Source organism: Bos indicus, chromosome 23, assembly GCF_029378745.1.
Source record: "Bos indicus isolate NIAB-ARS_2022 breed Sahiwal x Tharparkar chromosome 23, NIAB-ARS_B.indTharparkar_mat_pri_1.0, whole genome shotgun sequence".
Taxonomy (NCBI): domain Eukaryota; kingdom Metazoa; phylum Chordata; class Mammalia; order Artiodactyla; family Bovidae; genus Bos; species Bos indicus.
The window spans coordinates 18395140-18422999 of record NC_091782.1 but is presented as its reverse complement, the minus strand read 5'-3'; the positions used below and the strand labels follow the sequence as shown (position 1 = coordinate 18422999).

The 27860-nt window shown below is 41.9% G+C and overlaps 2 protein-coding genes across 4 annotated transcripts in view; both read left to right on the top strand.

Annotated features, from left to right (window-relative positions):
* ZNF318 (zinc finger protein 318) lies at positions 1-27189 on the top strand. Its single transcript, XM_019985199.2, has 10 exons — positions 1-571; positions 3169-3320; positions 8750-9389; positions 10611-12056; positions 13690-13789; positions 15917-16221; positions 20702-20902; positions 21359-21458; positions 22386-22504; positions 22790-27189. Exons 1-10 carry the CDS (start codon positions 116-118, stop codon positions 26096-26098), a joined length of 6828 nt encoding a protein of 2275 aa, XP_019840758.2. The 5' UTR covers positions 1-115; the 3' UTR covers positions 26099-27189.
* The window catches only part of CRIP3 (cysteine rich protein 3), a 28844-nt gene continuing 27683 nt past the window's right edge, over positions 26700-27860 (top strand). For all 3 annotated transcript variants that reach the window (XM_070778023.1, XM_070778025.1, XM_070778022.1), the window contains exon 1: positions 26700-26830. The gene's annotated coding sequence lies outside the window, so the exon portion shown is untranslated. The remainder of the gene's footprint in view (positions 26831-27860) is intronic.

Sequence of the window (27860 nt, the reverse complement as noted above, 5' to 3'; positions counted from 1 at the left end):
GGGCGGCGCACGGCGGCCGTGGCGGCCGGGGTTGCAGCTGCGGCGGCGCGCTGGGGGCCCGCGTCCGGGGCGCCCCCAGGTCGACGCTGCTGCCGTGGCCGCGGCTGCCAGAGCCATGTACCGCAGCGGCGCCCGCTCCTCCGTCTCTTCACACCGGCCTAAAGAGAGCGGCGGGGGCGACCCGCGCACCGGCCGCAGCTCCGGCTCCTCCTCAGGCCCGGCTCGCCGCACCTCACCGCCGTCCTCCTGCTCCTCCTCGTCGCGGACGCCGGCTCGCCGGCCCCGCTCTCCCTCAGGGCACCGCGGCCGCCGGGCCTCTCCGTCCCCTCCGCGGGGTCGCCGCGCCTCCCCGTCTCCGCCCCGCGGCCGCCGGGCCTCGCCGTCCCCGCCACGGGGTCGTCGCGGCTCCCCGTCCCCGCCGCGGGCCCGTCGCGGCTCCCCGTCGCCGCCGCGGGGCAGACGACTCTTCCCGCCGGGCTCGGCCGGCTTCCGAGGGAGCAGCCGGGGGGAGTCCCGCGCCGACTTCGCCAGGGACGGCCGCGGAGACCATCCAGGCGACAGCGGCAGCCGGGTAATCCCACCCCTTCACCCGGACTCTGTGCTCTAGCCCCCTCGCCCGGGATTCCCGCTTTCAGAAACGCCCGCCGCCCGGACGACCCGAGGCCTCCAGGCCGGGGTCCCCACATGGAAGGCCCTTCATCCCCATGGGCCCCCTCAGCGACGCCCGAACCAGGAGGTTCCTGGTCAGCCCCGGGAACTTCATTTGCACAATAACGGATTCGGGACGCGGCCGGCGCCGGCTTGGGACGCCGTGCTGCGTTTCCTGGGAATAGGCTGGTTCTCTCCCTCGGTGTGAGGTGTGAAAAAGTTTGCCGGGCGAGGGGAAGCTCCTCCACGCCGTGTGCCTGGTACTTTTTCAGTAGTTGGTGTCCTTAGAGTTGGATGGTTTTGTGTGTGTCCCGCTAGAACTGAGCTGCGCCCTGGATCTGAAAAGGGTGAAATCTCTTTGTGGCGACTTAGGGTGGCTTAGACAGTTCCCAGGGTAGACACCGAGAGAATGTACACCGAGAGAATGTAACCTGTTCGTACTCTGTGTTGGAGCTGCTTCTCCGAAATCGAAGTATGGGTATCTACAGTCGTTGTAATAGGTGCCTCCACTTAACCTAGTTGTGTGGCAGGATTGATGCTCAGCCCTTCACTTTACACGTTCTCTGTGAACATTCACGCCCTTTCGCGGGGGGCGGGGAGGGTTCCTCCTTATCTAACAGCTGAGGAACTCACAGAGATTTAAGAAACTTAATCAAGGTGATGCCTGTAAGAAGTGGAGTGTGATTCAGTTCTTTACCTGGTTCCCAATACCCTGAATTTAACTGTTAAGTTTTCCTGCTGAAGGGACAGAGCATGAGGTTAAGAAGGTTAGTTTAGAGGTAATACTGACTTTTCATGCATCTCTCTGTTAGTAGAGCCTCTGGGCAGGATCTGGTGTTTTGGTATTTTTTTTTATTATTAGTTAACCAATCCTTTAAAAAAGGTGACAACGTTTCTGTTTTATTTAGTGGCTCTCTAACAGTATTTGGGTACTCTGGTCATAGGTGAATTGACTTATTAAGATTTTAAGATTTTCATAGCTGAGTATGATAGTCTGAATGTTAATCACTACAGAGAAAGTAAGGAAAACAAAAAACAATGAGTTTCCATAACTTCCCCTTTCTTCTCCAATGCACAACCTATTTGCTCCAGTCTTTTGTCTCAGTAAATGACATCACCCGCTGCTCAGCCAGAAACAGTGATCATCTCCCTTCTCCCAGTCTGTAGGGATAACTTCATCTATCAAACTATCAGCTCTACCTCCAAAATACATCCTCCAAACTGTTGTCTTCCTGCCATCATTCTTATCTAAACTTTATTATCTCTTGCTTAGTTTATTGCATTAGGCTCCATTACACTCCACTTTTGTTACCATCCAGTTTTTTTCTATACCTAGAAATAAAAATGATTTTTAAAGACATCCATTTTATGTATTTGAGAAATATTTATTGAACCCTTACCATGCTGTTCTGGGCACTGGGAATATAATAATGAACAAACCAGTCAAAAACCCTGCCCTAGTAGAGCTTATATTCTGACAGGGGGAGTTGGATAATAAGAGAAGTAAAATGTCTTGGCATGTTAAATATGATTAAGTGTTAAGAGAAAAAACAGAAAGGAGTTACAATTTTTGGTAAGGTAGCCAGAGAAGGCCTTCTGGGAAGGTGATTTCTTAATAAAGACCTGAAGATGAGGATGTGAACAGAGTGAGCATCTAGAGGAAGTATGTAGTAATGTCACTCCCTGCTTGAACCCCTTCTGTGACTTGTTAAACTAAGAATAAAAATCCAGATTTCCTAACTGTGGCTTCTGCCTGTTTTGTGTCACTTCACTGCAGTCATGCTGGCCACATTTCTGTTCCCCCAAACATGCTAAGTTCATTATAGAACATGCTCTTTTGGCCTGAAACATCTTCCATCTGTTCTTTGCAAGACTGATATCTCATCATTCAGGCTCCAGATTAAATGGTATCACCTCAGAAAGCCTTTTCTAATCATCTTATCTGAAGTAGCTCCTTTTCCCCAGTCTTTCATATTATCATGTTTTAATGACTTTATAACACTTCACAGTGCCATCAGAAATATTTTTTTTTCTTAACCTGTGTTTGGCTTGTCTCCTTTAGTGGAAATGTAAAGATTCTGGTAGCAGACTTAATTTACTCCTCTGGCCCCATTCCTGGTGCCAGGAAATTAAAGAATTTAGGAGGATTGGAAGTATGGACTTTCATCTAAGAAATTGATAATTTAAAATGTGTATGTGTGTGTCTGTGTGTATATGTATATGTATATATATATATATATATATATAAATGTTTGTTTATTTGGCTGCACAAGGTCTTAGTTGGAGCATGGGAATACTTTAATTGTGGCATGTGGGATCTAGTTCCCCAACCAGAAGTGGAACCCAGGCCATTAGACCACTGGTGAAGTCCTTGATAATTTTTTTAAAATCCTTTATTTGTGGAGTAGTATCTTACCATAATCATCTCTCACCCTGTGGACTATAGCTTTAGAAAGGAGAACAGTTTGAGTGTAGGAATGTCTTGACCCTATTGACTGTTACTATCTTTTACTCTTGTAGAGACGCTCTCCTGGTCTGAGATCTGACTCTTCTTTGGAACAGAGCTTACGGATCACAGTTGGCAATGACCACTTCTGTGTTGGCATACCAGAACGGAGGCGGCTTAGTGATCGACTGGGGTCACCAGTGGAAAATCTGGAGGATGCAGACAGGTAGGCTTCATCTGAGACAGGGCACTTCATATGAGTACTTGAAGGTAGAAATGTTGCTGTTTTCTGAATGATGTATTTGAAAGGGTGGTGCCAGCACTGAAGTTTATGCCCTATGTCCAGTACAAAGTATTACATTGGAAAGAGTGGGGTAGACTCTGTTGCTGAAACAATTATGTAGAAAAAAAGACTTTAAAAGATCTAAGACTTCCCTAGTGGTCCAGTGGTTAAGACTCTGTGCTTCCACTGTAGGAGGCATGGGTTCAATCCCTGGCCAGGGAACTACGATCCTGAGTGCAGCATGGCATGGCCAAAAAAAAAATGGTCATCCTGGCCCCAACTGGAAAGGGGGAAGTTGAGGGAATATAAACAGTCCCCCAAATTAAAAACAGTTGAGATGATACAGATTCTAAAATAGTGGAACTAGGGGGGTCCCTTCTGCAAAGGAAAGTTCTGAACAAAATAAGATATCTAGGAAATCTACTTATTTATGGCTGCACTGGGTCTTCATTGATGCAATCGAGCTTTCTCTAGTTGCATTGAGTAGGGACTACTCTAGTTGCAACCCACGGGCTTCTTACTGCAGTGGCTTCTCTTGTTGCACAGCACAGGCTCTAGAGCTTGGACTCAGTAGTTGGGGTACACTGGCTTAGTTGCCCCACAGCATATGGAATCTCCCGGACCAGGGATCAAACCTGTGTCCCGTGTATTGACTGGCAGATTCTTAACCTCTGGACCACCAGGGAAGTCCTTAGAAATCTTTGTTTAAATGGTGTTATTTTTTAGCTTGTCCAGGATGAAATATATATAGATTCAGAAAAGGTTTAGATAAATTCATGTTTATTATACACACACACACACACACACACATATATAGGCATTAATAGAAAGTTAGAGATCTTTAAAAATGTTTAATTTCAGTTATTACTTTACAACCACTGAGGGCTAAGGAAGGGCAAATATACTCCACAGGGTGTTAAATATAGATTTCAGGTACTAGGAACTTAGTTATGTATGGGAAGTAAATAACGCATTACATGTTTTTCACCTCGCAAAAGTAAAAGAGCTAGAATGGGAGTGCAGGGAAAGCACTCTTTCTGAGAGCTGAGAACCATGTCTGTTAACGGTTTCTGCCAAGTATATTGGGAGTTTTCACAAATGTTTAGCAGTAGCAGTAAATCAATATAATGTTCTTTTAAACTGTGACTCTCCGTGAAGTAGTGCACAGAATATAGGCAGGCAGGTAGGGGACAGCTGGGCAGGAAGTGTGAGGACCAGTGCTGCCCTTTGGTAATATTTACTTCAAAGCTTCAGTGGCTATTCAATGCAGTGAAGCAAGGCAGGACAATCATATAACACTGAAGCTTCTGAAGATAGAGCTTCAAGGTATGTGACTATATCACTTAATTGAGGCAACAGCCCATGCCCTTCTAGCTGCTTCTATTTTGGGAGATGATTGAGTAGGCAGGCAGTCCGAGTAGGTGGTGCATGATGTGATTCTCTTCCTTCCTTAGGAGCTCAGGTTTTGGTGTGACTAGCATTTCCTCTTGCTAGTTCTAGGGTGTCAGCTCCCCTTTCCATAAACTTTGTTATGCATGCGTGCTTCAGGTAAACGATTGTCTGTTTATAAGTTATAAAAATTAAAAAATTTCCTCTCTGTATTTAAGGTAGTAATTTTCTCCCTTGAATCCTATTTCAGAGAGAGAAATTTATTTTAGAGAAAGTGAGATTAAGGTTCTAAAAGGAGGTTCCAGGCCATTCTTTAGACTTTTTTGCCCTCAGCACTCTTGCTCAATCTGCTTTGTGTCGATAATTACTGTCTGCTAAAACCAGGCCATACGAACGTTGACATTCGCAAAGTGTCTTCCTGACTGTGAGTCCAGTCTTCAGCTAGTGAAGCAGGCCATTTCCATCGTTTGTATGTAGGTGTGTGTTTATTTTTTCCTGAGACCCTGTATTCTTTCTCTTCCCATATTCGATCTGTTAAATTTTATACCAGGTTTGGGTTACAGTCAGATTGCCAGGGTTGTCAGTCTCCTCACCACAGCAGTTCTCTGTGCAGGACTGTAACTTATTCTGAAAAGGAAGTGTGAATAGGTTGTGTGAATAGGTTGTGTGAAGACTCTGAGTTTCTGAATAAGTGTAGATGTGAGGTTGATTTCCCTTGTTTATCAGAGTATTCTGCACATTATACATTCCATTCATGGTAGTCTCATCTCCTGACTCCTTCTTGCCTTGATGTAGGGAGTAGGATTTTTCCCTGTTACTTGCCTTAGGGAAAAGACAGAAACACAACAGCTTTCTTCAGGCATTTTGAGGAATCAGCACAGGAAAATAATGGGAAGTTTGAGCTCTGGAGAACCTTTTTTTTCTTACCATATACATTTTTTAGCAGCTTTTTTATTTAGCCATAATTCATATACCATGCAATTCACCCATCTAGAGTGTACAGTTCAGTGATTTTTAGTATATTCATAGAGTTGTACATATACCACTGTGATCAATTAAAAATTTTTTCTTTTTGCCTTATCCTTAGTCTCACCTACCCACCCCCCAGCCTATCACTAACCTTCTTCTGTATTCATTCTGGCCATTTCATATAAATAGTATCATACAATGTGTGGTCTTTTGTGACTGGCTTCTTTCACGTAGCATAATGTTTTCAAGGTTCATTCATGTTTTTACATATAACAGTGCTTCAATTTTTTTATTGCTGATAATTTCATTGTATATGTATTTTGTTTATCTGTTACCAGTGTTGAGTGGATGGATAGCATTTTAGTTGTTTCTACTTTTTGGCTGTTATGAATAATGCTGCTGTGAATATTGGTGTACAAACTTCTGTGGACATATGTGTTGGTTTTTTTTAACTTGCTTAAGGGAATTTGTAAACACAGAAAAAGTAGAATAGTTCAGTGAGCCTCTAGGTACCCATCACCTACATCATTCAGTCAATTTTTTAAGAAAAGAGTTGGACTTGACCAAAGCTTTCAGAGAGAGTTTGTCACTGGACTGTTCTGAGCTGCAGGAGATGGGGCCCTTTTTAGGACTCACTTTTATTGCAGTCAGTTCTCTCTCATCCTTTGGGAAAACTAGGGAAGGAGGACATGAGCTTCTAACAGGCAACCTGATTTCTGCCTGTATTTACACATTAGCGCATTCTTTTAACTGTTTCTATTCCTCCTTTTATTGGTTTTTGCCTCCTTTTGCAGGAGATTGCAGGTTTGGATTGAGTCTTTCTGAGAGCCATTTCATTATTTCTAGCTTCTCGATGTTTAATATTGGATTAGATTTGAGGCTAGTATGTCTCTTGGTGGAGAAAGCTGAATATAGGAGCAATGGATGAACTTGCCTACTAGCCATGGAGCTTGTAATTTTCCCCTATGCTAATGTGATCAGAGACTATGTATATAGATGGTGTTTTGGCAGTGGAGTGACTCAACTCATGGACATTCCTCCCTGAAAAAAGATGTGTTTATGGCTGGCAGACCTGCAAAGTAAAATATTTTACTCTATTTATGTTTGATTTCAGAGATCATCTTTGGTCATTCTCATTCTTTCCTATTATTTCATAGTACATTGAGACCACAAAATTCCCTAAATACTTGGGGAGGAGGTGAGTAACAGGAACCTCGATTCCCATAGATGACATTCTTATAGAAGAGGTGATAAAATTTATCCTTTATAGTCTTTCATAAAGTTACTTATAGCTGTAACCTCAGTGTAAAACTGAACAAGGGCTGTGCTAGTGAATGAGAAAAAGCAGCTCTTTGATGTTCTACTAACTTTAGTCCCAGAAATAGGAAAACAACTGTCATAAAAAAACAAAAGTCATTTTTCGAAACTTCAAAAAAGCAGAAATAGCTCCTAGAAACTGTAGAAGACAGGAATAATTACCATCCTGTAGATAGTAATTCACTCTGAAATGTGAGTGACGTGTAAGTTTTTCTAAGTTGTATGCTTAAAGTGCTTCATTCTTGTTTAGCTGCTCAGTTGTGTCCAACTCTTTGTCACCCCATAGACTGCAGCCTGTCAGTCTCCTCTGCCATGGGATTTCCCAGACAGGAACACTGGAGAGGGTTGCTATTTCCTTCTCCAGGGGATCTTCCCAACCTAGGGATCCAACCCAAGTCTCCTGCATTGCAGGTGGATTCTTTACCACTGAGCCACCAGAAAAGCTTGAAGTGCTAGGGGATCTTTGTTTCTGTGATTTAAATCAGAAACTTTTAGGGGGCAGTAGAAGCTCCCTGGGGCTTACCTGGTGGCTCAGTGGTAAAGAATCCATCTGCCAATGCAGTAAATGCAGATTCAATCCCTGGGTCAGACAGATCCCCTGGGGAAGGATAAAGCAACCCACTCCAGTATTCTTGCCTGGAGAATTCCATGGAAAGAGGAGTCTGACAGGGCTGCAGTCCATGGAGTCTCAAAGAATCAGACAGGACTTAGCAACTAAACAGCAAAAACAGAAGCTCTGTGACCATAATGCCCCAGAAGATTAGGATACTGTATGTGGTATAGAGATCTGAGCTGAAAGGACAGATGTTCCATCCTGTATTTTTACCTTCATGCCTTAAAAGTCTAAGACCTTTTTATTTCTATAATAAATCTAATAGAAATATATAGTGAGATAACCTTCACATACTTTTTTTCTGGGCTCAAGATTAACAAAATGCTTATGGATATTCAGGCAAGGCAGGAAAGAGTATAACAAAACAGACTGTGAGGGAGTTTTGTGGTTTTTAATATATGATCCAGTGAAATGAAGCAATTGCAGAACCTTCTAAAACTTACAAGAAAATCGTGCCAATTGGATAGATCAGTGGTTAAAAACAATTTTTTTTCCCACAGTGAAACTCTTTTTTTTCCAAATGAAATATTCTGTAGAATTTGACAATATAAACAGGTAAAGTTGGCCTGCTCTAACTCAAATTTTGTTTTTACAGTTTTTGTTTTACACCTTAACATTTTTTTTTTTGGCTATACCCGGCATGCAGGGTGGTACCTGAGAATCTGCATCTCTAAAAAAAGTTCCTGGGAAATACTGATGTTGCTTATTCAGACCAAAGTTTTAGTAGCAAAGAGCTAGTGTGAAGTTGTGTGACCAGGACTCTTTGTAGTCTGGTAGTGGTATTTTCACATCTCTAAGACCTTTGCATGAGACTCTGCATCCCCAAAGTCTAATCAAAGAAAGAATTCTGTCCAGATAGATTAGCAATCTCTTCCATTGGTTAGAGGCTGCAGCTGCATATGCTCTGGGAAAAGGGAGAAGAAATGTTGCATGTATATATGTAGATTTGTTCTGACTTCATGATTACTGTCTTTTGTTCTAAGCATTCTACAGCCCTCTTGCCAGATGTCAGTCTCTCTTAGCCTTGTCTGGTCTTGCTCTTTCCAAGTCCATTATATTCAGTGATGCTTGTCTCTTTCCTCAGGGATGACCTGACTGATGATTCTGTCTTCACTCGAAGCTCCCAATGCTCTCGAGGTCTTGAACGATATATTTCCCGGGAGGAGGCACCTCTCAGTCCCTTCTTGGGACAACTTGATGAGGACTACCGAGCAAGAGAAACTTTCCTGCATCGATCTGATTATAGTCCTCATATCAGTTGTCATGATGATCTGTTGCGGGGAACAGAACGGAATAGAGACAAACTCAAAGGCTCCTACTCTATACGACCTGAGGAAAGTAGCCGGGAGGCCAAACGGCCCCGCTATGATGACACAGAGAAGATGCACAACATGGGAAGTGATCACCCGAGTTTTACATCAGGGACTCGCAACTATCGACAGCGTAGACGGAGCCCAAGCCCTAGGTTTTTAGACCCTGAGTTTCGAGAGCTGGACCTCGCCAGGCGAAAACGAGAGGAAGAGGAGGAACGAAGTAGGAGCTTGAGTCAGGAGCTGGTGGGAGTTGATAGTGGCGGCACTAGTTGTCCCATCCCTGGATTGTCAGGTGTCCTAACAGCATCGGAGCCAGGATATTCTTTACATCGGCCTGAGGAAGTATCTGTGATGCCCAAGAAGTCAATTCTGAAAAAGCGGATTGAGGTGGACATGGAGCCTTCCTTGCAGGTCTATGCTGTGTTTCTTCTAGGGTGTCTTGCTTGTTTCTCTCAATATTTTAAAGCCTAGTTACTTTCCTGGGGGCTGTGTCCCTAAGGTATCTTTGGAATATATGTTGGCGTAACATTGTTATGCTTATGAGCTGTACCTTTTAGGACTCTTAAGGGAATTGTAGGCTTCATAATGCAGTAATAGAGGGCTTCTGTTGTTATGTATTAGGCTTCCTAAGGGGCCTCCCTGGTGGCTCAGACCACGGAAGAATCTGTCTGCAATGCAGGAGACCTGAGTTTAATACCTGGGTCATGAAGATCCCCTGGAGAAGGGAATGCAAACCCCACTCCAGTATTCTTGCCTGGAGAATCACATGGACAGAGGAGCCTGGCGGGCTGCAGTCCATAGGGTTGCAAAGAGTCAGACATGACTGAGTGACTAAGCACACAGGCTTTCTAGACAGACGTTTTGGAGAGTATCTATTATATAAAGTTTTTTTTTTCCTCTAAGTTGGCTAGTCCTGTAGGATCTTTGAATATAGGTTTCTCGGAAATGAAGCTTGAAAGCAAAGGGAGGAGCTGATTGAATTTTCCTCATCTCTTTAAAGAGAGGAAAAAATGTGTGAGTGGTAGGACACTAGAGCAGAAATCAGATAATTCTAATTCTGGATCCATGTCTATCACCAACTTGCTGTGCGATTTTTAGACAAGTCACTTAACCATTCTGGACCTTGATATTTTTTCCTCACTTACGGAAAGATGGTCAGGCATGAGCACTTGTTTTTACTTGTTCTCCTAGGAGCTAAATGTTTCTGAAGTGCCTAAGGGCACTTAGGAAAGTAAGAGAAGACTGATCAGTTAGGGATCAGAGTTTCCTGACTGTACTTCAGTCGTCAAAGTAGCTCTGCTTGTATTTTTTTTTTTGAAGATTCATAAAAAGAGAAAGCAAGTAAGCTAGGGCATCTCTAAAGTCCTTTTGAATTCAGATTCCTTGTTAAAGACTACAACAAATGGGCAAAAGTTAAGATTCAATCTGCCTTCTTTTCTATTTCCCTTTACTACAGCAGAACCATCTGGAGAAATGGGAAACCATATCTTGAACCTGGCTAAGGACCTCCCTTGCATCCACATGTATCTTTGCCCTGTTAATTCAAGAATCACAAAGTATTTATTTTAATCTCAGTTACTAGTTTTCTGAGATTCTATGTAGAGGCTAATTTAGTTATGTTTATCTTTGCAGCTTGAGAGTTTTCCCAGCAGTACCAGCTCCAGCCAGGATCATCCTCTTTACTCTGGACACTCATCTCTTCCACTAAGTGGTGCTATTGCTGCTTTTGCCTCAGAGGTTGAAAACAACAAGGGAACTATGGTAGAGACTACCCTGAAGGAATCTCAGGGCAACCTCTACCAATGGGGCCCCCTCCCTGGGATACCCAAAGACAACAGTCCCCTCAGAGAGAAGTTTGGAAGTTTTCTGTGCCACAAGGAAAAGTTGGATATGAAGGCTGAGGGACCAGAGCGACACACAGACTTCTTGCTTCCTCACGAGAGAGCTAGCCAGGATGGCAGTGGTTTCTCCTGCATTCTGAGCATGTTAGCAGATTCTACCAGTACGCAGGAAAAAAGGCGACTTAGCTTCCCTGACATTGAGGATGAGGAGAAATTTCTCTATGGGGATGAAGAAGAGGATTTAAAAGCAGAATCTCCACCAAAGCCCCTTGGGAGCTCTGAAAGTGAAGTTATGAGGCAGAAGGCAAGCTCCCTACCCTCTTCAGCTCCAACTGTAAAGCTAGAATCAATAGAAGAGACCAATCCAGAATATGCCAAGATTCATGACTTGCTCAAGACCATAGGGCTGGATATTGGGGTAGCCGAGATTAGTAAACTGGCTGCACGCACACAGGAACGACTTCATGGCAAAAAGCCGTCAGGTTCCTCTGCTGACCGCCGTTCCTCTGCTGACCGGCACTTTCCTGCAGACCGCTGTTCCTCCGTTGACCGCCGTTTCTCAGCTGATCGGCGCTCTGCAGATCCTCACAGACTGGAGAGCGTGGAGGTGCACCATAGCAATACCCACTCCCCAGAAGTGTCCCGTCCACACCAGGTCTCCCCTGTGGACCCTTACTTGCTCACAAAAAACAGCCCCCCGTTCTTAAAGTCTGACCATCCAATGGGTCATATTGTAGGACCTGAGGTGGTTGGCAGTGGGTTTCAGTCATCTGTTGCAGTCAGGTGCATGTTGCCATCAGCCCCATCTGCCCCAGTTAGACTTCCGCACCCTGCTTCTTTATCTCAGTTTCATGTGCCAAGGGCCTCTCAGTTTGCTGCAGCTCGGATACCTCCAAACTACCAGGGACCTGCCATTCCCCCTGCTTCCTTTGATGCCTATAGGCACTACATGGCATATGCAGCCTCAAGGTGGCCCATGTACCCTGCCTCCCAACCCTCAAATCACCCTCTACCAGACTCACACAGGACAGTGCCAGTTAGCAAACAAGCTACCCGCAGCCGTCCCAACCTCCGTGTGATCCCCACTGTGACTCCTGATGAGCCCAAGCATGAGGAGTCAGTGCTGGGCTCAATTCCTACTGCCCAAGTGCCTGTCCATGTGTCCATCCCATCACTCATCAGATATAATCCAGAGAAGATTTCTGATGAGAAGAACCGTGCTTCCCAGAAACAGAAGGTGAGTGTTAGCTTTGGGCCTCCTGTGCCTGCATCTTCTATTTTAACATAAATTTGTATTTGTCTTTTAGAGGGAGCTAAAAATTTGCAAGGTCCAAGGCAGTCTTTAGAGACTGCTGTTATTACCATAATTTTTTCTTTTACTGTTTTCTCATTTGGCCTAAAGTATGGCCCTAGGTCCCACTGTGATTGCTAGACTTCTTTTTCCTAAGTTTATTTCTCTATCTCAATTACCAGCCTTAGTACACTATGGGTAGGAGCTGGGAGCCTTGAAGTCTTCAGTATGACTCATCAGAGAGTGAGGAACCAAAATTGGGTTCCTTTCCTGATTTCCATAGAAATCAAGGAATCTGTGTTTTATCCCAGTGAATTTTAGATCTTTTTTCTGTAGTGATTATGGAGTTTAAAAACTGTTGACTAGTTGTTGCTTGGTGACTAAACCAAGAAATAAGCTTTGTTTGTTCTGGTTTAACTTAGAGTCCAGGAATAATAATATATTTTATGACACTTTTTTAAATTAGTTTTTATACTGTCAAGGTTCATTGGGTTCCTTGACTATAGAAAGCAAGCAGTGGCTGGGGTAAAGATATAATAATTTAGATGTTTTAAAGCAGTAGATAAAAATTACATAGAGGTGAGGAATACAGAATAGAATTTTGAATAGAAAAATTAATATATACTGTTTATTTTAAAGGTACTTGATAGCTTACAACTCACTTGGTTAAACACAGTGACCTAAGGACCATAAAATTGTAATATGTGTTAATTTGGTTTGCTAATAAAATAATTAAGACCTGAGGAGAAAAATAGAAAAGGTGAAATTGGAAGGCTAATCTGATTTTTTTCTAGTTTAAAAGAAATTTAGCTAATCCTTGAGAAGACCAAAAACACCTCTTAATTTTCCATTGTACTTGGGTACCCTGAACTTCAGTGTTTTGTGTTTTTTGTTTGTTTGTTTTTTTGAAGTCTTTTGGGAAAGAGAAGAACTTCCATACAACAAAACCTAAGACTGCAGAGATACTCTCTGAAGACTAGTGCTTTTCCTTTCCTTTACCTTTAAGACCCTAGTACTAAAGTCAGGGCTGACAGTACACAGGGTTTTCACTTGAGTTCCTTATGGACAAGCCATATTTGTTTTTCCCGTTAGGTGATAGTAGTATAGTTGAAAGACCAGAGGCTTTAGGGCATGTATACCTGGATTTAAAATCATCTTACTATATGATCTTTGGTATGTTACTTAGTCTTTTGCAACCTCAGTTTTCTTACTGTGAAAGAGATAATATCATGATTAAATAAGATGATACATACAATGCAACTAACACAGTGCTTCATCCACAACACATATTCATTCCCTTCTTGATGGTTCCTTTTGGACTCAGAACTACTATCTAATAGTGTAGTGCTTCTACAAAAATAGTAGTTTCCAGTCAATACAGTTCTGGAAAGGATAATTCTATTCTGGGACTTGAATTGGAATGAAATAATCATCTTCGTTATAAAGTCAGAGCCTCTGCGTGCAGGTGTTTGTACTCTTGCATTCAGATGTTATCTAGTATGATGCTTTCTGGAAAAGAACAATAGAAAAGGGGGGATGTTGTAGGCTAAAGGGTCTGTTACCATTTTTTATTTTGCAGGTTATTGAAGAGAGGGAAAAGCTGAAAAGTGACCGTGAAGCTCGCCAGAAGAAGATGTACTATCTTAGAACTGAGTTGGAGCGGCTTCATAAACAGCAAGGTATCAGACACTCCTAGGCTGCCCTTTTGTTGTAACTTTAGTAAGAGATCCAAATGAAGAGCCTTGGGGACTCTCAAACAGGTTCATTGACATTGAGGCTTCACTTTCAAAAAAATTTTGATATAATTAGACTTATAGAAAAGTTGCATTAGTAGTGTAAAGAATTCTCAGGTGTTTTCCATTATTAGCATTTTACCATATTTGCTATATTCGTTTTTCTCTTTCAATTGTGTGTGTGGGTGTGGGTGTAATTTTTCCTGAACTATTTAAGAATAAGCTGTAGAACGATACTCCTTTAATCCTAAACACTTAAATGTGTATCTTCTTCTTTTTGTAAAGATTTTAAAATTTTTTGGCTGCACTATGCAGCATGTGGGGTCTTAGTTCCCCAACCAGGGATTGGGGTCTTAGTTCCCCAACTGTGTCCGCTGCAGTGGAAGTGGGAAGTTCTAACTCCTGGACCGCCAGGAAGGTCCCAAGTGTGTGTCTTCTGACTACAAGAATTCACTTGTATAACCATAGTACACTTACCAAATTAGAAAATTAACAGTAATATACCAGTCTACCAATCTTATTCATATTTTATCACTTGTTCCAACGATGTCCTGAAGCAAAAGAAAATTAAAGATTATGCATTGCATTCAGTTGTCATGTTCTTTTAGTCTCCTTTAATCTGTAACAGTTCCCAAATCTTGAGAGGAGATCACATGTTTTGTAGAATGTCCTCTAATTTTGATTTGTCTGATGTTTCCTTATGATTAAATTCATGTTGTGCATTTTAGCACAGGAACATCACAGAAATGATGCTAAGTTCGTAACAGGTGTTGATTTGTCCCATGCTGGTGATGTCAACTTTGATCATTTGGTTAAGATGATGTCTGCCAAGTTTCTCCACTGTAAGGTTACTATTTTACCTTTTTCAATTAGTAAGTATCTTATGGGGGGATACTTTGAGACTGTGTAAATAACTCAGTTGCTCTTCAGACTTTGGCCCACTAGTTTTAGTATTCATTGATGATTTCTTGTCCAAATCAGTTATTGATTGTTACATAGTAATTTTCTAATTTCATCATTCCATTTACCTTAATTGGTTAGCTTTCTACTATGAGGAGGTGCTTTCTACCCACCCCTCCTCCCCCATTTATCCATTTATATAATATTTTACTATTATTATTTATCTTTATGCTCAAACTGCCCCAAATTTGGCCAATGAGAGCCCCTTTAAGTTGACTCCTGTGTCCTTTTTTTAAAAGTTATTTTTAATTGGATGATACAGTGTTGTATTGGTTTCTGCCATACATCAACACAAATGAGCCATAGGTTTATACATGTCTTGTGTCCTTTTGATGTATCCCTATCATTTTTTGATTTGTGGGTGTACACAAAAAGATGTTGTATACACCCACAACAGAAAGATGTTCCATTGTGGCACAAAAAGATGTTCCATTATGCCTCTGTTGAGTATACCTCTTCACCAGTGCTTTTAGGATTTCATATATACACTAAGGAAAGAACATAGAATATGACAACTTGGTGATAACAGAAGAGCAGAGAGTGGGAGAAGATGTAATTTCTTGTTTGGCTTTGGACTTTTTAGGAATGAGAAGCTTAGTTATTAATCCTGTGAGGGTTAATTCATGAGAATCTGAAGTTTGAAATAAGAAATAACATCAGATGAACTTACGGTAAAATGTAAAACTCAATGGATGTGTTGGTGAAGGGTCCTTAAATCAGATAAAGTCAAATATGTGAATAATTATTTGGTTCTCTGAAGAGAACAGCCACAGAATGCATGTGTTACAGTTACAGCATATATTAACCTTTTTGGAGGACACATGCACATAAACTTGTATATACCCTTTTAGGGATACATGGAGTCTCTCTTTGAAACCTGTCCGTAGATCTTTAGCTAATAACCCCTACCTAAGAGATAATGTAATCACTCAACCTTTACTTCCATAGGAGCATCACCTAAACCGGCCCATGTGGAGGGCAAGTCTCACCTGCTTTTGGATGTTTCATGGAGAGACATTTTATGAGCATAAAGTCTTAAGAATTAGTATTTATGACTGAAAAATGGCTTGTTAATTTTCCTGTGTTTCTTTCTGTTGACATTTGACTACTCAGGGGAAATGCTGCGTAAGAAACGAAGGGAGAAGGATGGTCACAAAGATCCACTCCTAGTAGAGGTGAGTCGGCTTCAGGATAACATTATGAAGGACATTGCAGATCTTCGACAAGAGGCAGAAGAGGCAGAAAAAAAGCAGTCTGAACTGGACAAAGTGGCTCAGATCTTGGGAATTAACATTTCTGATAAATCTCAGAAGTCTTCAAGCGACAGTAGAGAGCCTACAGAGAAGACTGGGAAAGCAGAAAAATCCAAGAGCCCAGAAAAAGTGTCGTCATCCTCAAACTCCTCTTCCAATTGCAAGGTAATGACTCAACTTTTCCATTTCTATTGTATCTTTTATTTCCATGGACTCCTAAAGCAGCCTTCTAACTAACCATTTTTTTAGCTTCCTTTTCCAAACTGTTCTTACTCTTGCTAGTTATTTTTGTAAAACATAGTTTAGATCGTGGTACTGTCCTTCAGAATTTTAGCAGTTCCCCATTGCCTCCAAAGTAGAATTCTGGGCCCTCCATGTTCTGGATCTAGCATTTACACCTTAACTCACTTCAGTCTAGCTTCTAGTCTTCTCACAACTTGAAATCCTTTTTGGTTCATGTTTAGCAACAAGGTCACCACCATGTTGAACAGCCTCAAATTTCAGTTCTTAAATCAGTATTTGATACAAGGAACCACTGTCTCCGAAAAACTGTTTTCTTCCTTTGGCTCCCATCACATTTCTTTTCCTTCTTATATGTTAGCTGCTGTGCTTAATTTCCTGATCTTTGAATATTTTAGTTCTTCAGGACTCAGTTCTAGCCCAGGTCTCCAGAATTCTGCTTTTTCATTTCATTCATTTCATTCATTTCATTCAGTCCTCTGCTGAAATACCATATTGACAACTTTCAGTTTTATATTTTAGCTCAGGTGATTCTAATAAGGTTCAAGTCTGAGTGTCCAACAGACTACTCACTATTTCCACTTGATTGTCTCTAACACCTTAAAATCAATGTATTCTAAATTAAACTAAGATTGTGCTCAGCCTCCCTCTAATCTTTCTTCCTCTGCTGTTTGTTACCTGTCTCAGTGAATGACATTACTGTCCAACAGTTTTTATGCCAACAAGTGGAAAAGCATTCTTAGTGCTCCCCCTTCCTAACTGCTCCACACGATTACAGAGTCTGCCAGTTCTCCATCCAAAATAAATCTCAGTTCCGTTCATCTCATCATCTCTGTTGCCATCCAAGTTCAAGCCACCTTCAAGTTTTTTTGCTTGTACTGCTACTCTCTTAATTCTTTCTCCACATTCAGCCAGTGGTTATGATACTACTTTGCCTACCTCTTCAGCCTCATTTCAAATCTTACTTTTCCTTTGCTCTCTGTAATTTCATTACTGGCATTTTCATTCCATAAATGTTTCATCATCTTTAATGTCTTTGTGTCCTCTCCTCCTACTAATTACTACTCTTCTTACCCTGTGTTCTCACTCAAATTCATCCTCAGATTTCAGTTTAAATTATTTCCCTGACTCCCTTTCTTGATTTTCCAGGTTGTTAAATTTGCCTCATATACACTCTCATACCTTCATTTTCCTTCTTAGCATTTATGGCCTTGTAATTATATTATTACATGTGTTCCCCAATTAGATTTTAAGGTTCAAGGGATCAGGGACCATATCTGTCTCATTCTCCAGTATAGTCCCCAGTACACAGTTCAGTACCTGCCACATAGCAAATAGATAGCTCTCAGGAAATCATTAATAATCCTCTTAGCCTGGAATGATCTTTCTCCCAACTCTACTCATCCACTAAGGCCCAACTTGAATACTCCCCTCCTCGGTGCAGAATTCCTGAATTCCACTGTGATTGAGTCAGACCTTTTTTTAGCATTCCCATAATATATTACTTTGTTCCTTTATAAAATGTATTTCATTCTGTCTTACTGAAAGCGTGATTAAACTCATGCCTGTCTCTTGCACTAAATGAGAGCTTCTTGAGAATAACAGAGTATAACTTATTTTTGTGTTTTCCCATGACATCCGGTATGTCTAGTACATAGTAGATGGTCAGTTAATATTGGGGTTAGAGAAGAAGATACTCTGTATTCTCTGTCAGCCAAGCTTTAATTTTTTTATGTCTTCCTGGGAGAGTTCTCTTTCTCAACCAGGTAGGACTATTTTCTTATACCAGGACCACTGAGTTCAGGGCCTTTGATGGGAGAAGAGCTTGTAGTTGACTTATACATTATTTGGGGTTCCGCTTAGGCACCAACCCCATGATAAACTATCATCTTGACTTGAGTGAGAGAATGTTCTCTGAAGTTAACAAGAATATGTTGCAATTTGATTTTCATTTCAGCAATAAGGAATGTTCTCTCTGCAAGCTCTGTTTTCTACCTGTCTTTGGTCTTTCTTCTTTCTTTGCCTCTTTTTAAAATGTGTGGTTAGTTTGATTTTCTTTCTCTTAAATAGCTCATTTCATAAAAGTAAACACATGCACATTTCCATAGTTCCATTCACTTAGACACAGTTGTTACTAATGAGTTGGTATTATTCCAAATTACCTTCTTCTGTTCATTCATTTAATAAATATTTCTTGGTCTCCAAAAAAGTGCCAGACAGTGTTTAGATATGGGAAGTATAAAAAGGAACTATGTAGTTGGTGGTGGTGGTGGTGGTGGTTCAGTCGAAAACAGGCTAAGGAATATGGAGTAGTTAGGGAAAGTCTTTTGGATAAAGTGACATTTAACATTCTGTGCCTAGTCACATATCTGTATTGATTATTCAAATACATCTTTTAATAGATTTGTGTTGTTTGTTTTTTTTTTTTAATTGGTTGCACTGGCTCTTTGTTGTTGTGCACAGATTTTCTCTAGTTGTGGCAAGTGGGGGCTACTCTTCATTGCCAATGCATGGCCTTCCCATGATGGTGGCTTCTCTTGTGGAGCATGGTCTCCAGGGCACACTGGCTCAGTAGTTGTGGCTCATGGACCCTGGAGTGCTTGGTGCTTGGGTTTAGTTGCTCCACAGCATGTGGAATCTTCCCAGACCAGAGATTGAACTGGTGTCCCCTGTATTGGCAGGCAGATTCTTATCCACTGTACCACCAGGGAAGTCCTATTCAAATGTATTTTGTTATTTCGTTGTTCAGTTGCTAAGTCATGTTGACGCTTTGCAACCATGGACTACAGCATGCTAGGCTCTTTTGTCTTCCACTATCTCCAGAGTTAGTGGGCGATAGTTGCTCACATTCATGTCCATTGAGTTGGTGATGCTATCTAACCATCTCATCCTCTGCCGCCCACTTCTTTTGTCTTCGGTCTTTCCCAGCAATGGGGTTTTTTCCCAGTGAGTCAACTCTTTGCATCATGTGACCAGAATATTGGAACTTCATCATCAGTCCTTTCAATGAATATTCAGGGTTGATTTCCTTGAGAATTGACTGGTTTGATCTGCTTGCAGTCCAGGAAACTCTGAAGCGTCTTCTCCAACACCACAGTCTGAAAGTATTTGTTACTTACTCTTGTAGTATTTCGTGACAGTCTTTCCATGTCAATAAATAGACTTATATAATACCATTTTAGCAACCTTATTTTTATTGTTGTATGGATAACAGTTTAACCAGTTAAATCACCTGTAGTTTGACCTAATTTCCTGAGGATAAATATCATGGAATAGAATTGCTTGGTCAAAGGTATAAAGAATTTTGAGGTATATAATTTGTGTTCCTCAATTGTCTTCTGGAAAGGTGGTGTCAGTTAGTACTCACCAGCAGTGTATGCATGTGCCCATCCCTTACCTGCTGGATATGATCTGTTTAGTGACCCTTGAATAGGACTGTAAATGGGAAAGATTATTGTTGAAATCTCAGTTGTTTCCCTTTCTCTATTTAGTCTTCTTTCCCCACCAGCCAATATTCCAGGTGCTCCCTTCCCTGATTGTGTCTACTGTGGAACCTCCTTCATACTCACCTTCTCTGTGTTCCAGGATTATCTTTTTTGTGTGCCTCAGTCCCCAGTATTATCCAGAATTCTTATTTCCTGAATACCTTGTTCTCAGCTTGCTGAAAAATGAATTCATATTATTTATTATTGATCACTTAATGTTGGAGAGTTGATATATTTTAAAAGAAGATTCCTGTTAACTGAAAGATGTTAAATTCTAATGGTGACATTTTAGGCAGTTAGAAACATTTTACCCAGATTCCTGTAAGTTATCCTAAATAGATGACTATCCCCTTTATCTATGCCAGCCTTGTTCTCTAGTTTTCTGTACTGGATGTGTCTGTGATGAGAGAGTTCACTATCATCTGGTTTGTTTGTTTTTTTTCACTTGCTTAATCTGTCAATTACCTTTTCCATTTCCTCTTCCCTTCCTAGTTGTCATCATGGTTGATAAACTTAACTAATGTATTTAGTTGTACAGGTAACACATTTAACGTCTACCAAAGGTGATACTATAGAAGATTCCTATCCACTCTTGTTCTCTACCTTCCTCCCCAGAGGCAGCCAATGTTTCCATAATCCTGAGTATTCTTCTAGATATTTTCAGATATATAAGTAAATATAATGTCATTATGATTTATTCTTCATAATGACATGACACTGGAATCAAATTAATTCTCTTTGAGTCTTACAGACAGATTTCTCATGGGGTTTTCCCAGTTTGTGCAGCTTTAGGCAGTTTTAGCAGAAATATGATCATACGGTCCTATTTCCGTTATTGCAGTAGCTACCTGCTTTTTCTGAGGGAAGACAGATCTAGATTGTCTTGAATTCCTCCTTAGTACAGGTTTTTCCCCCTCTAGGAATCAAAGGTAAACAGTGAGAATTCCCATACTAAGAGCCCCAAGCCTGCTGAGAGCCCCCAGCCAGCTAAGCAGTCTGATCAGCCTGTTGCTGCCTATGAGTATTATGATGCTGGCAATCACTGGTGCAAAGACTGCAACACCATCTGTGGGACCATGTTTGACTTCTTCACCCATATGCACAATAAGAAGCACACACAGGTAGGTATCTTGCCCTCTGTTATTTCCGTTCTTGCCCTCTTTCCCCTCAAACTCCTATACCCCCATCTGTATTACAAAGCTGGAAAATGCAACATTCTCATGTGGGCAGGAGCCCCAGTCTGAAGAATCAAGAGGTACCAACAAAGGAGACATCATCCCCAGGGCTCAGTCCAGGGGACCTGCCTGTAACTAAACACCATGGCAAGTGTAAGTGAGGCTGCTGCCTCTTTTGATTCCTTGAGTACCTGATTATTTGTTTCATTTTATCCATTGCTAGTACTTGCTCTAACATATGTTTACCTTTTCCACAGGTGATTTCCATTTAAACAGTTGGCAGAGTGGGTGGGGGTGGGCAGCTGGGGGCTTCTGGTCCCCCCTGGTTGTTGGGGAGAAAAAGAAAAGTGGGTCATTGAGATTTTAGTGCTGTGTGTGAGCGCCTCTGCCTCTTGCAAATAGACACTGGATCCCTACAACAGACCTTGGGCTTCAAAGACCCAGAATGAAGCCAAGCAAGATGCTGTAAAGCGCACTGACAAGATAACTGTTCCTGCAAAAGGTAAGTTTCCTCCCTGCCATTTTTGTGGTTTCCTTACATTCAGTCAGGGAAGAGGTATCCCTGAATTAAGGTGCAAGGAAGCAGCATAGAGTGAAACATAACCAATACTTTTAGCAAAGCTGGAATATTGTATTCCAGGTGCACAACTAGGTCCTAAAGAAATAAAGAGAGCTATAAGACAGGAACAATCTCTACCCATATGGCCAACAATCTTAACAGATGTTAAACACACACATACCACTCTAAAATAAAACTTTCTTTGTGCTCGCTTCGGCAGCACATGGACTAAAATATGACTTTCTTCACCACTGACTTATGTACTAAAACCTTATTTGAAATCCAGGGGAAAAAGAACAGTAAGAGGTGCAAAATAACTGCCTTTTTAGCTAAGAACTATAAAATATTTTTGAATAGTTGTTATTAGGGGCTAAGTTGAGAAATAGAAAGTTTCTTTGTCTTTAAACTTCTCAGTTTCTTACCTTTGTAAGTAGTCAGTGCTTCTACATCCTTTATATCTGTAGAAGATAAATTTCTAAGTAATTAATACCAACATGAGAGATTCTCATACAAATGGTACTGGGCTTTTGGGGAGTATAATTTTTAAATCTCCTAAGATACTTAGTGCTAGTTGGAATTTGAGGAGAATCAGCAACAGAAATGAGTCTGGCACAGAAAACTCCTGAATTAACCAGTTAGGGGATTAACCAGTTAGTGTTCCCAAAATGTAGAAGGGATGGAGGTCCTGAGTTTAGGCTTTAAGTTGGAAAAACACCATTGAGATTCTAAATGCTCCTTCTGACTTGAAAGTGAGTAAAGTCCTTTATACTGTTAATCATTTTACTGCAAAAGGGAAGTGGGATTTCCTTTGGTTGCTGTCATCTTGGGTAGAAATGACTTACTTTCTTGACTTTGTTCTACTTCTTGCAGGCTCTGAGTTTCTGATTCCCATCACTGGATATTACTGCCAGCTCTGTGAGGAATTTTTGGGGGATCCAATTTCTGGAGAGCAACATGTGAAGGGTTATCAACACAATGAGAAATATAAGGTTGGTCTTTGTAGTAGCCTATGGAGTTTTCCTACTTTCTACAGTAATCCTTTTGATGTTGTCAAGCTCAGAGCAAGAAAAAGTCCTTAACACTTCAAATTCTGTATAACCACAAGGAGGTTCTCAATCCTAGTAAGAAATGCTAACCTTAGAGGACCATTTATTTATCCTTGAGGAAGGTGACTCAGAATTTTCATTAAATGAGTTCTAATAGTGGTAGGGCCAAATTTTCTCTCTTAAAGTATTTTGCCCAGTTATTGAGCCTTTATCTTTTCTCTTCCCTAGAAATATGTGGTTGAAAACCCATTGTATGAGGAACGACGGAATCTGGACCGCCAGGCTGGCTTGGCCGTGGTCCTAGAGACAGAACGGCGGCGGCAGAGTGAGCTGAAGCGCAAGTTCAGTGAGAGACCAAAGGAAGAGAAGAAAGAAAAACAGGCAAAGATTATGAAGGAAGTAAAGGAGGACGACAGGGTGTCTGAGGAATTAGAGGACCAGCTTTCTGAGGGTAGAAACTCCCCTGAAAAGGCTGAAAATAGAAAGAGGCCTAGCATCAAACTCCAATTAAAAGAAGAAATAAAGAAAGAACCACCAATATCTTCCTCTTTTGGGAAATTCAGCTGGAAGAAGCCGGAAAAAGAGGAGGAAAAAAGTTTAGTGATCCCAAGTATTCCCAAAGAAGAGATTGTGGAAAGTGGTAAGGACAAAGAGGATGGCAAAGCTGATCCTGGGAAGACAAAGCCTATCAAAATCAAACTCTCTGGGAAAACTGTTGTTGCACATACTAGTCCTTGGATGCCTGTAGTGACAACTTCAACCCAGACTAAGATCCGACCCAACCTGCCCATCCCATCCACAGTCCTCCGCAAATCAGGTTCAGCCACAGTAAGCAAGCCAGCTCCGCTTAACACGTTTCTATCCATCAAATCTTCTGGAACCACTGCTAAGCCTCTGCCAGTGGTTAAAGAGTCTTCAGCTGATCTCCTCTTGCCTCCCGACATCATCTCTAAAGCATTTGGAGGGGAAGAGGTGATTTTGAAAGGGTCTCCAGAGGAAAAAATGGTGCTGGCTGAAAAGAATGAGCCATCACATATACCTGAACAAATGCTACCACCTCCTCCACCTCCACCTCCACCGCCACCTCCACCACCTCCAGTTATACCTCATCCAGCTTCCCCCTCTCCTGCCCAAGCAAATGCTATTTTGGCTCCAGTGAAATCAAACCCAGCTGTATCTCACACTGTCATCCCTGGCTTCCTGGGTCCTAACATTTTGAACCCAGTATTACCGGTAGCCATCATGGCCTCAGCACAGCCTACTGCCATTCCTTCTGATGAGACGGCTCCTGGGGTGAGTGAGAGTGACCGGGACCAGACCCTATTCTCTGTGTTGGTGCGTCCTCCACCTCCCCTTTCAAGTGTGTTCAGTGAACAAGCCAAAAAATTGGAAAAGCGTAATTCATGCTTAGCCACAGCCAATGCTAAGGATCTGTATGACATATTCTATAGTAGTGGTGGAAAAGGAGCCCCTGAGACTAAGCTGAGTGGTGGTCCATTAGCCAACGGGGAAAATAGAGCTGAAAATTCAGATGCCTCTTCCACTTCTACTTTGAACAGCAGTGCATCCCAAGAGGAGTTGCCTTCAGGTAGAAATTTGGTCTCTGCTCCTATGGTCAGCAGCTCTGAAAAGCCCATTTCAAAACCTCTGGTGTCCCTAGGAAGATTGTCAGCTGTAGAAAATGTAGATTCCAAAAACAGAGGCAGCAGCTATGGCTTCCTGCAGCCTCTGACAAGGTTGTGCCAAAACAGGCCTTATGAAACTATTACCCCAAAGACAGAGACTTTGGCCAAGTGGGCCTCTGGTTCCTTCCAGAGTGATGCTAATAAGGATGTAGCTCCAGTGAGGAAAATTGAACTTGACCTGGGAGACCCTGGGCCACCAGGTGTGGAGCCAGCCTCTGAGCTGTCAGATACAAAGTGTCATACCATGCAATCTCAGAAGTTGGTAGAAACCCACCTTGGGGAATCTAGTAAGCAGCAAAGCCAGGAGCTCCACCAACCTAAGGACTGTGGGAAAAGTGAAGTAGAGACAAGCACTGAACTAAAAGAAGAAGGAGTGAAACTCTCTGAAAGGACAGTGAGAGAGGGAACAGATATCAATGTTGGGCCCAATAGCATAGAGGACTCTAATTTGAACAGTGGGAACAGATGCATGTGGGAGGAAGAAGTAGAACAGCCCAACTTGCATAGGACTGACAAAAAGGCTAAACAGTCCAGGAAATTGATAACAGAAAGTAAAACTCAAGGTAAAGTAGTACCTGAATTGAAGACACAAACTGTCTCTTCCACAAAGGCAAAAATAGATTCATTTCCATCAGAAGTTAGGTCTTTACTCCAGAACCCACAAGATGTGAAAATATCTGCCCCAGAATTGCTTCTTCAGTCCCCATACAGATCAGATATGTGCTTGAAAGACCATGAACAGAAGCAAGGAGTCCCAGCTTGTAGTGAGGAGTGGCTAGAAAATTCAGCACCAGAATCAGCTTCCAGAACTTCTAGGTACAGAAGCCTCAAACTGAAGAGAGAAAGATCAAAAGACTTGCAGGGTAAAATGACCTATAAACTGACTGACTGGGATGAGAACAAGAATCCAGAAACCTGGGAGAGCCCAGAGAAACCAAAAGCAGAAGCCCTGGAGCCTCGAGATGTCCATCCAGAACTAACAGTGACAATAGAGAGCAAGGCCTTAGAAAACTTTGAAGTTACAGATTTAAAAGTAGAAGAGCTTGCTGCCCTGGGAAGCCTGGGGGATATTGGTGTTGATTTCTGCAATACTCGGGTAGACCCAGCACATAGATCCCCAGTTGCCCTGTCTCAGAAAGTATGTGAAGAAAATTCTGTGTCTCCTCTAGGAGGTAATCCCTCCGCTCTCACCGACTTTGAACCAATACCATCCTTTTCTGAGTTTCCCTTAGATTCTCCCAAAACCCTGGTGCTGAACTTTGGAGCAGAGGGTGAACAAAACTCATCTAATCCCAGAACTGGGAGGATCGCTCCTAACATTTTGAAAACTGGACTTCCTATAGAAAATGTTGGCCTTGGCTTGGGGAACCTAGAGGGAACACACCAGGCCCTGGACCTGTTAGCAGGAGGAATGATGCCTGAGGAAATAGAAGAAACATCTAAATTAGAGAAACAAGATTCACTCAGATTGGAATCAGAAACAATTAATCCTTTATGCCTTGGGCCATCTCCTTGCCTTCCAGACCTTGTTGATTTTGTCACACGGACATCTGGAGTTCAAAAAGAGAAGATATGTTCTCCTCTCTCTGAGCCAGGTGACCCTCCTGAGTGTAGTTCCCTGGAGATGGGACTACTGCAGCTAGAAATACCGAATGCATCCATCACGGAAGTAGCAGTTCCTCAAGTAGATGAATATAGTGACAACCCTTTGAATGTGGTAAAATCTGTGGCTTCAGGGTCCCATACAAGGGAACGGGTAGCCGGAGGCAGTACGATCCCTCAGGAAATAGCTGCACAAGAAGCTGCTGTTGATGCGCTCCAGGACCACACGGAATCCAGTGTTCACAGCTGAGAAAGCACGTTCAGAGCTACTTGTGGATGAATCCTATTGGCTTCTAGAAATCAGGTGCCCAGGTGACCCAGGACTAGTTGGATCTCATCTGGAACCTACACTAAGAGATGCAGTCAGCATCTTAGAGTAAATGTTCATGGAAGCTAAAAAATTTACCTCCGTTCCTTTTTTCCTTAAGAAACCAGACAAATCAATCATAATTTCTATACATATCTGTAAAAAAAGTATTTTCTGTTAATTATTATTATTATTTTTTTTTTTGCCAATTTATTTTCTCCAACTTTGTCATTAAAATCAAATGTCTATCTGGCTCACCACCTAGTGTGCTTTGATTGTATTTGGCTTTGACTCTGCCATTTCTGGGGGAGGAGGGAGACAGAGCTGACTTCTCCAATTGCTGTGTTGTATTCCCACCCAATTTCTTGGGCAGCTGATGGATCTCTGGGAGAAAGACAAGAAAGCCTGCTGAAATGGAAAACTACTGATGAAGGAAGGATTGTTCATCTCTTAGGCTTTCCATTTGGATGGGCCTGCCTTAACATTGTTTGAAATGCAGTGTGAGTAGCCCTTTTGTTTACTGTTTATTTCCTTGTGGCATGTCAGTCCCCACACTTCCTTCATTCTGTTGCCCTTTCTTGAGCTGGTCCTGCTAATCCACAAACCTATTTGGAAATGACCTCAGTAAACATAGAAGAAAATCTACCAGGCTCACTTTTGGAAGACAACAAATCGGTAAGGCTTATTCATGGCTTAGTGCCAGGAGCAGATATGCTTTTGGGGTCCCTTTTGTTTTTGAAATGGCCTTTGTTCATTGTACTGTGATCCACTGACACTTTGTGCAAATTATTTAGCAGCCATTTTCTGTTCTGAAGAGGTAGAGGATCTGAAGCTTGTTTTGGGATTGTACTCCTTCTCTGTTCCACACTTATATGTATTCCTCCCTCTACCTCTCCCTTTCCCATTTTTTCCTCCATAGTGTGATGTTTTGGGTTGTACATTTGTTCAAAAGATTAAAGATTTATGAGTTGACTTGGACAAGTTTAACTTTATTTTTATTGTGTTAATTACTTGGAATAAATGCATTAATCTCATGTTTCTTTCTGGATTTTTGTTTTGCAACCACACACATTTGAATTTTATAGGAAAGCTAGAACAATGAACTTCCTCTGCCCTATTGTCTGTCTCCCCCTCCCAACCTTCTTTCCCCAGTTGTTAGGGCTACTTCTGTTCTGATATTGTCTGTGCCCCAGTGCTTCCTGGATGGGTAGTGAGTAGGCAGCAGAGGTCTGGTTTTGGCATCTTTCTGTTATGCAGCTTTCTATATACTTTTATGTTGACTCTCCCAGTGCTCCTCTGGGAACTGAGCTCCCCAAAATACTCAGGTTCTTGCTGAGGGTGTTCTTGGGCAACAGGGAGCTTGGTCCTTAGATTTTCTAATATCTGTCCCAGTTTCCTCTTGACACTGTAACCTGGCTCAATAGAGGCTTTGATGTCTTATTTTCCCACATGCCTCAAAAATAATGCAAAGTTGCCGATCTTTTTTCCTAAGAATTCTTGTTTTTCCTGTTCCTTGTGTGCAGAGCTGCAGAATCCCTGAGTTAAGTTTATGAAGGCTATTTTTCTTCACTGATTTAGAAATTTAGAAGTTGTCCTGGCCTCCCTTCTTCATCTTGTGGAAGGGGCACAGATTTGGAGTAGTTAGGTCCTTGGATGATCCTGGGCCATTTGCCTTACTGTGGTTTCAGACGAGTTACTTTGCCAC

Excerpts from the sequence above, each read along its gene's own strand:
- ZNF318 (XM_019985199.2), top strand. The coding sequence starts at position 116 with ATGTACCGCAGCGGCGCCCGCTCCTCCGTCTCTTCACACCGGCCTAAA. Across the intron at positions 9,390-10,610 it reads ACATGGAGCCTTCCTTGCAG|CTTGAGAGTTTTCCCAGCAG; the intron begins GTCTATGCTGTG and ends TTATCTTTGCAG. Across the intron at positions 22,505-22,789 it reads AACACAATGAGAAATATAAG|AAATATGTGGTTGAAAACCC; the intron begins GTTGGTCTTTGT and ends TCTCTTCCCTAG.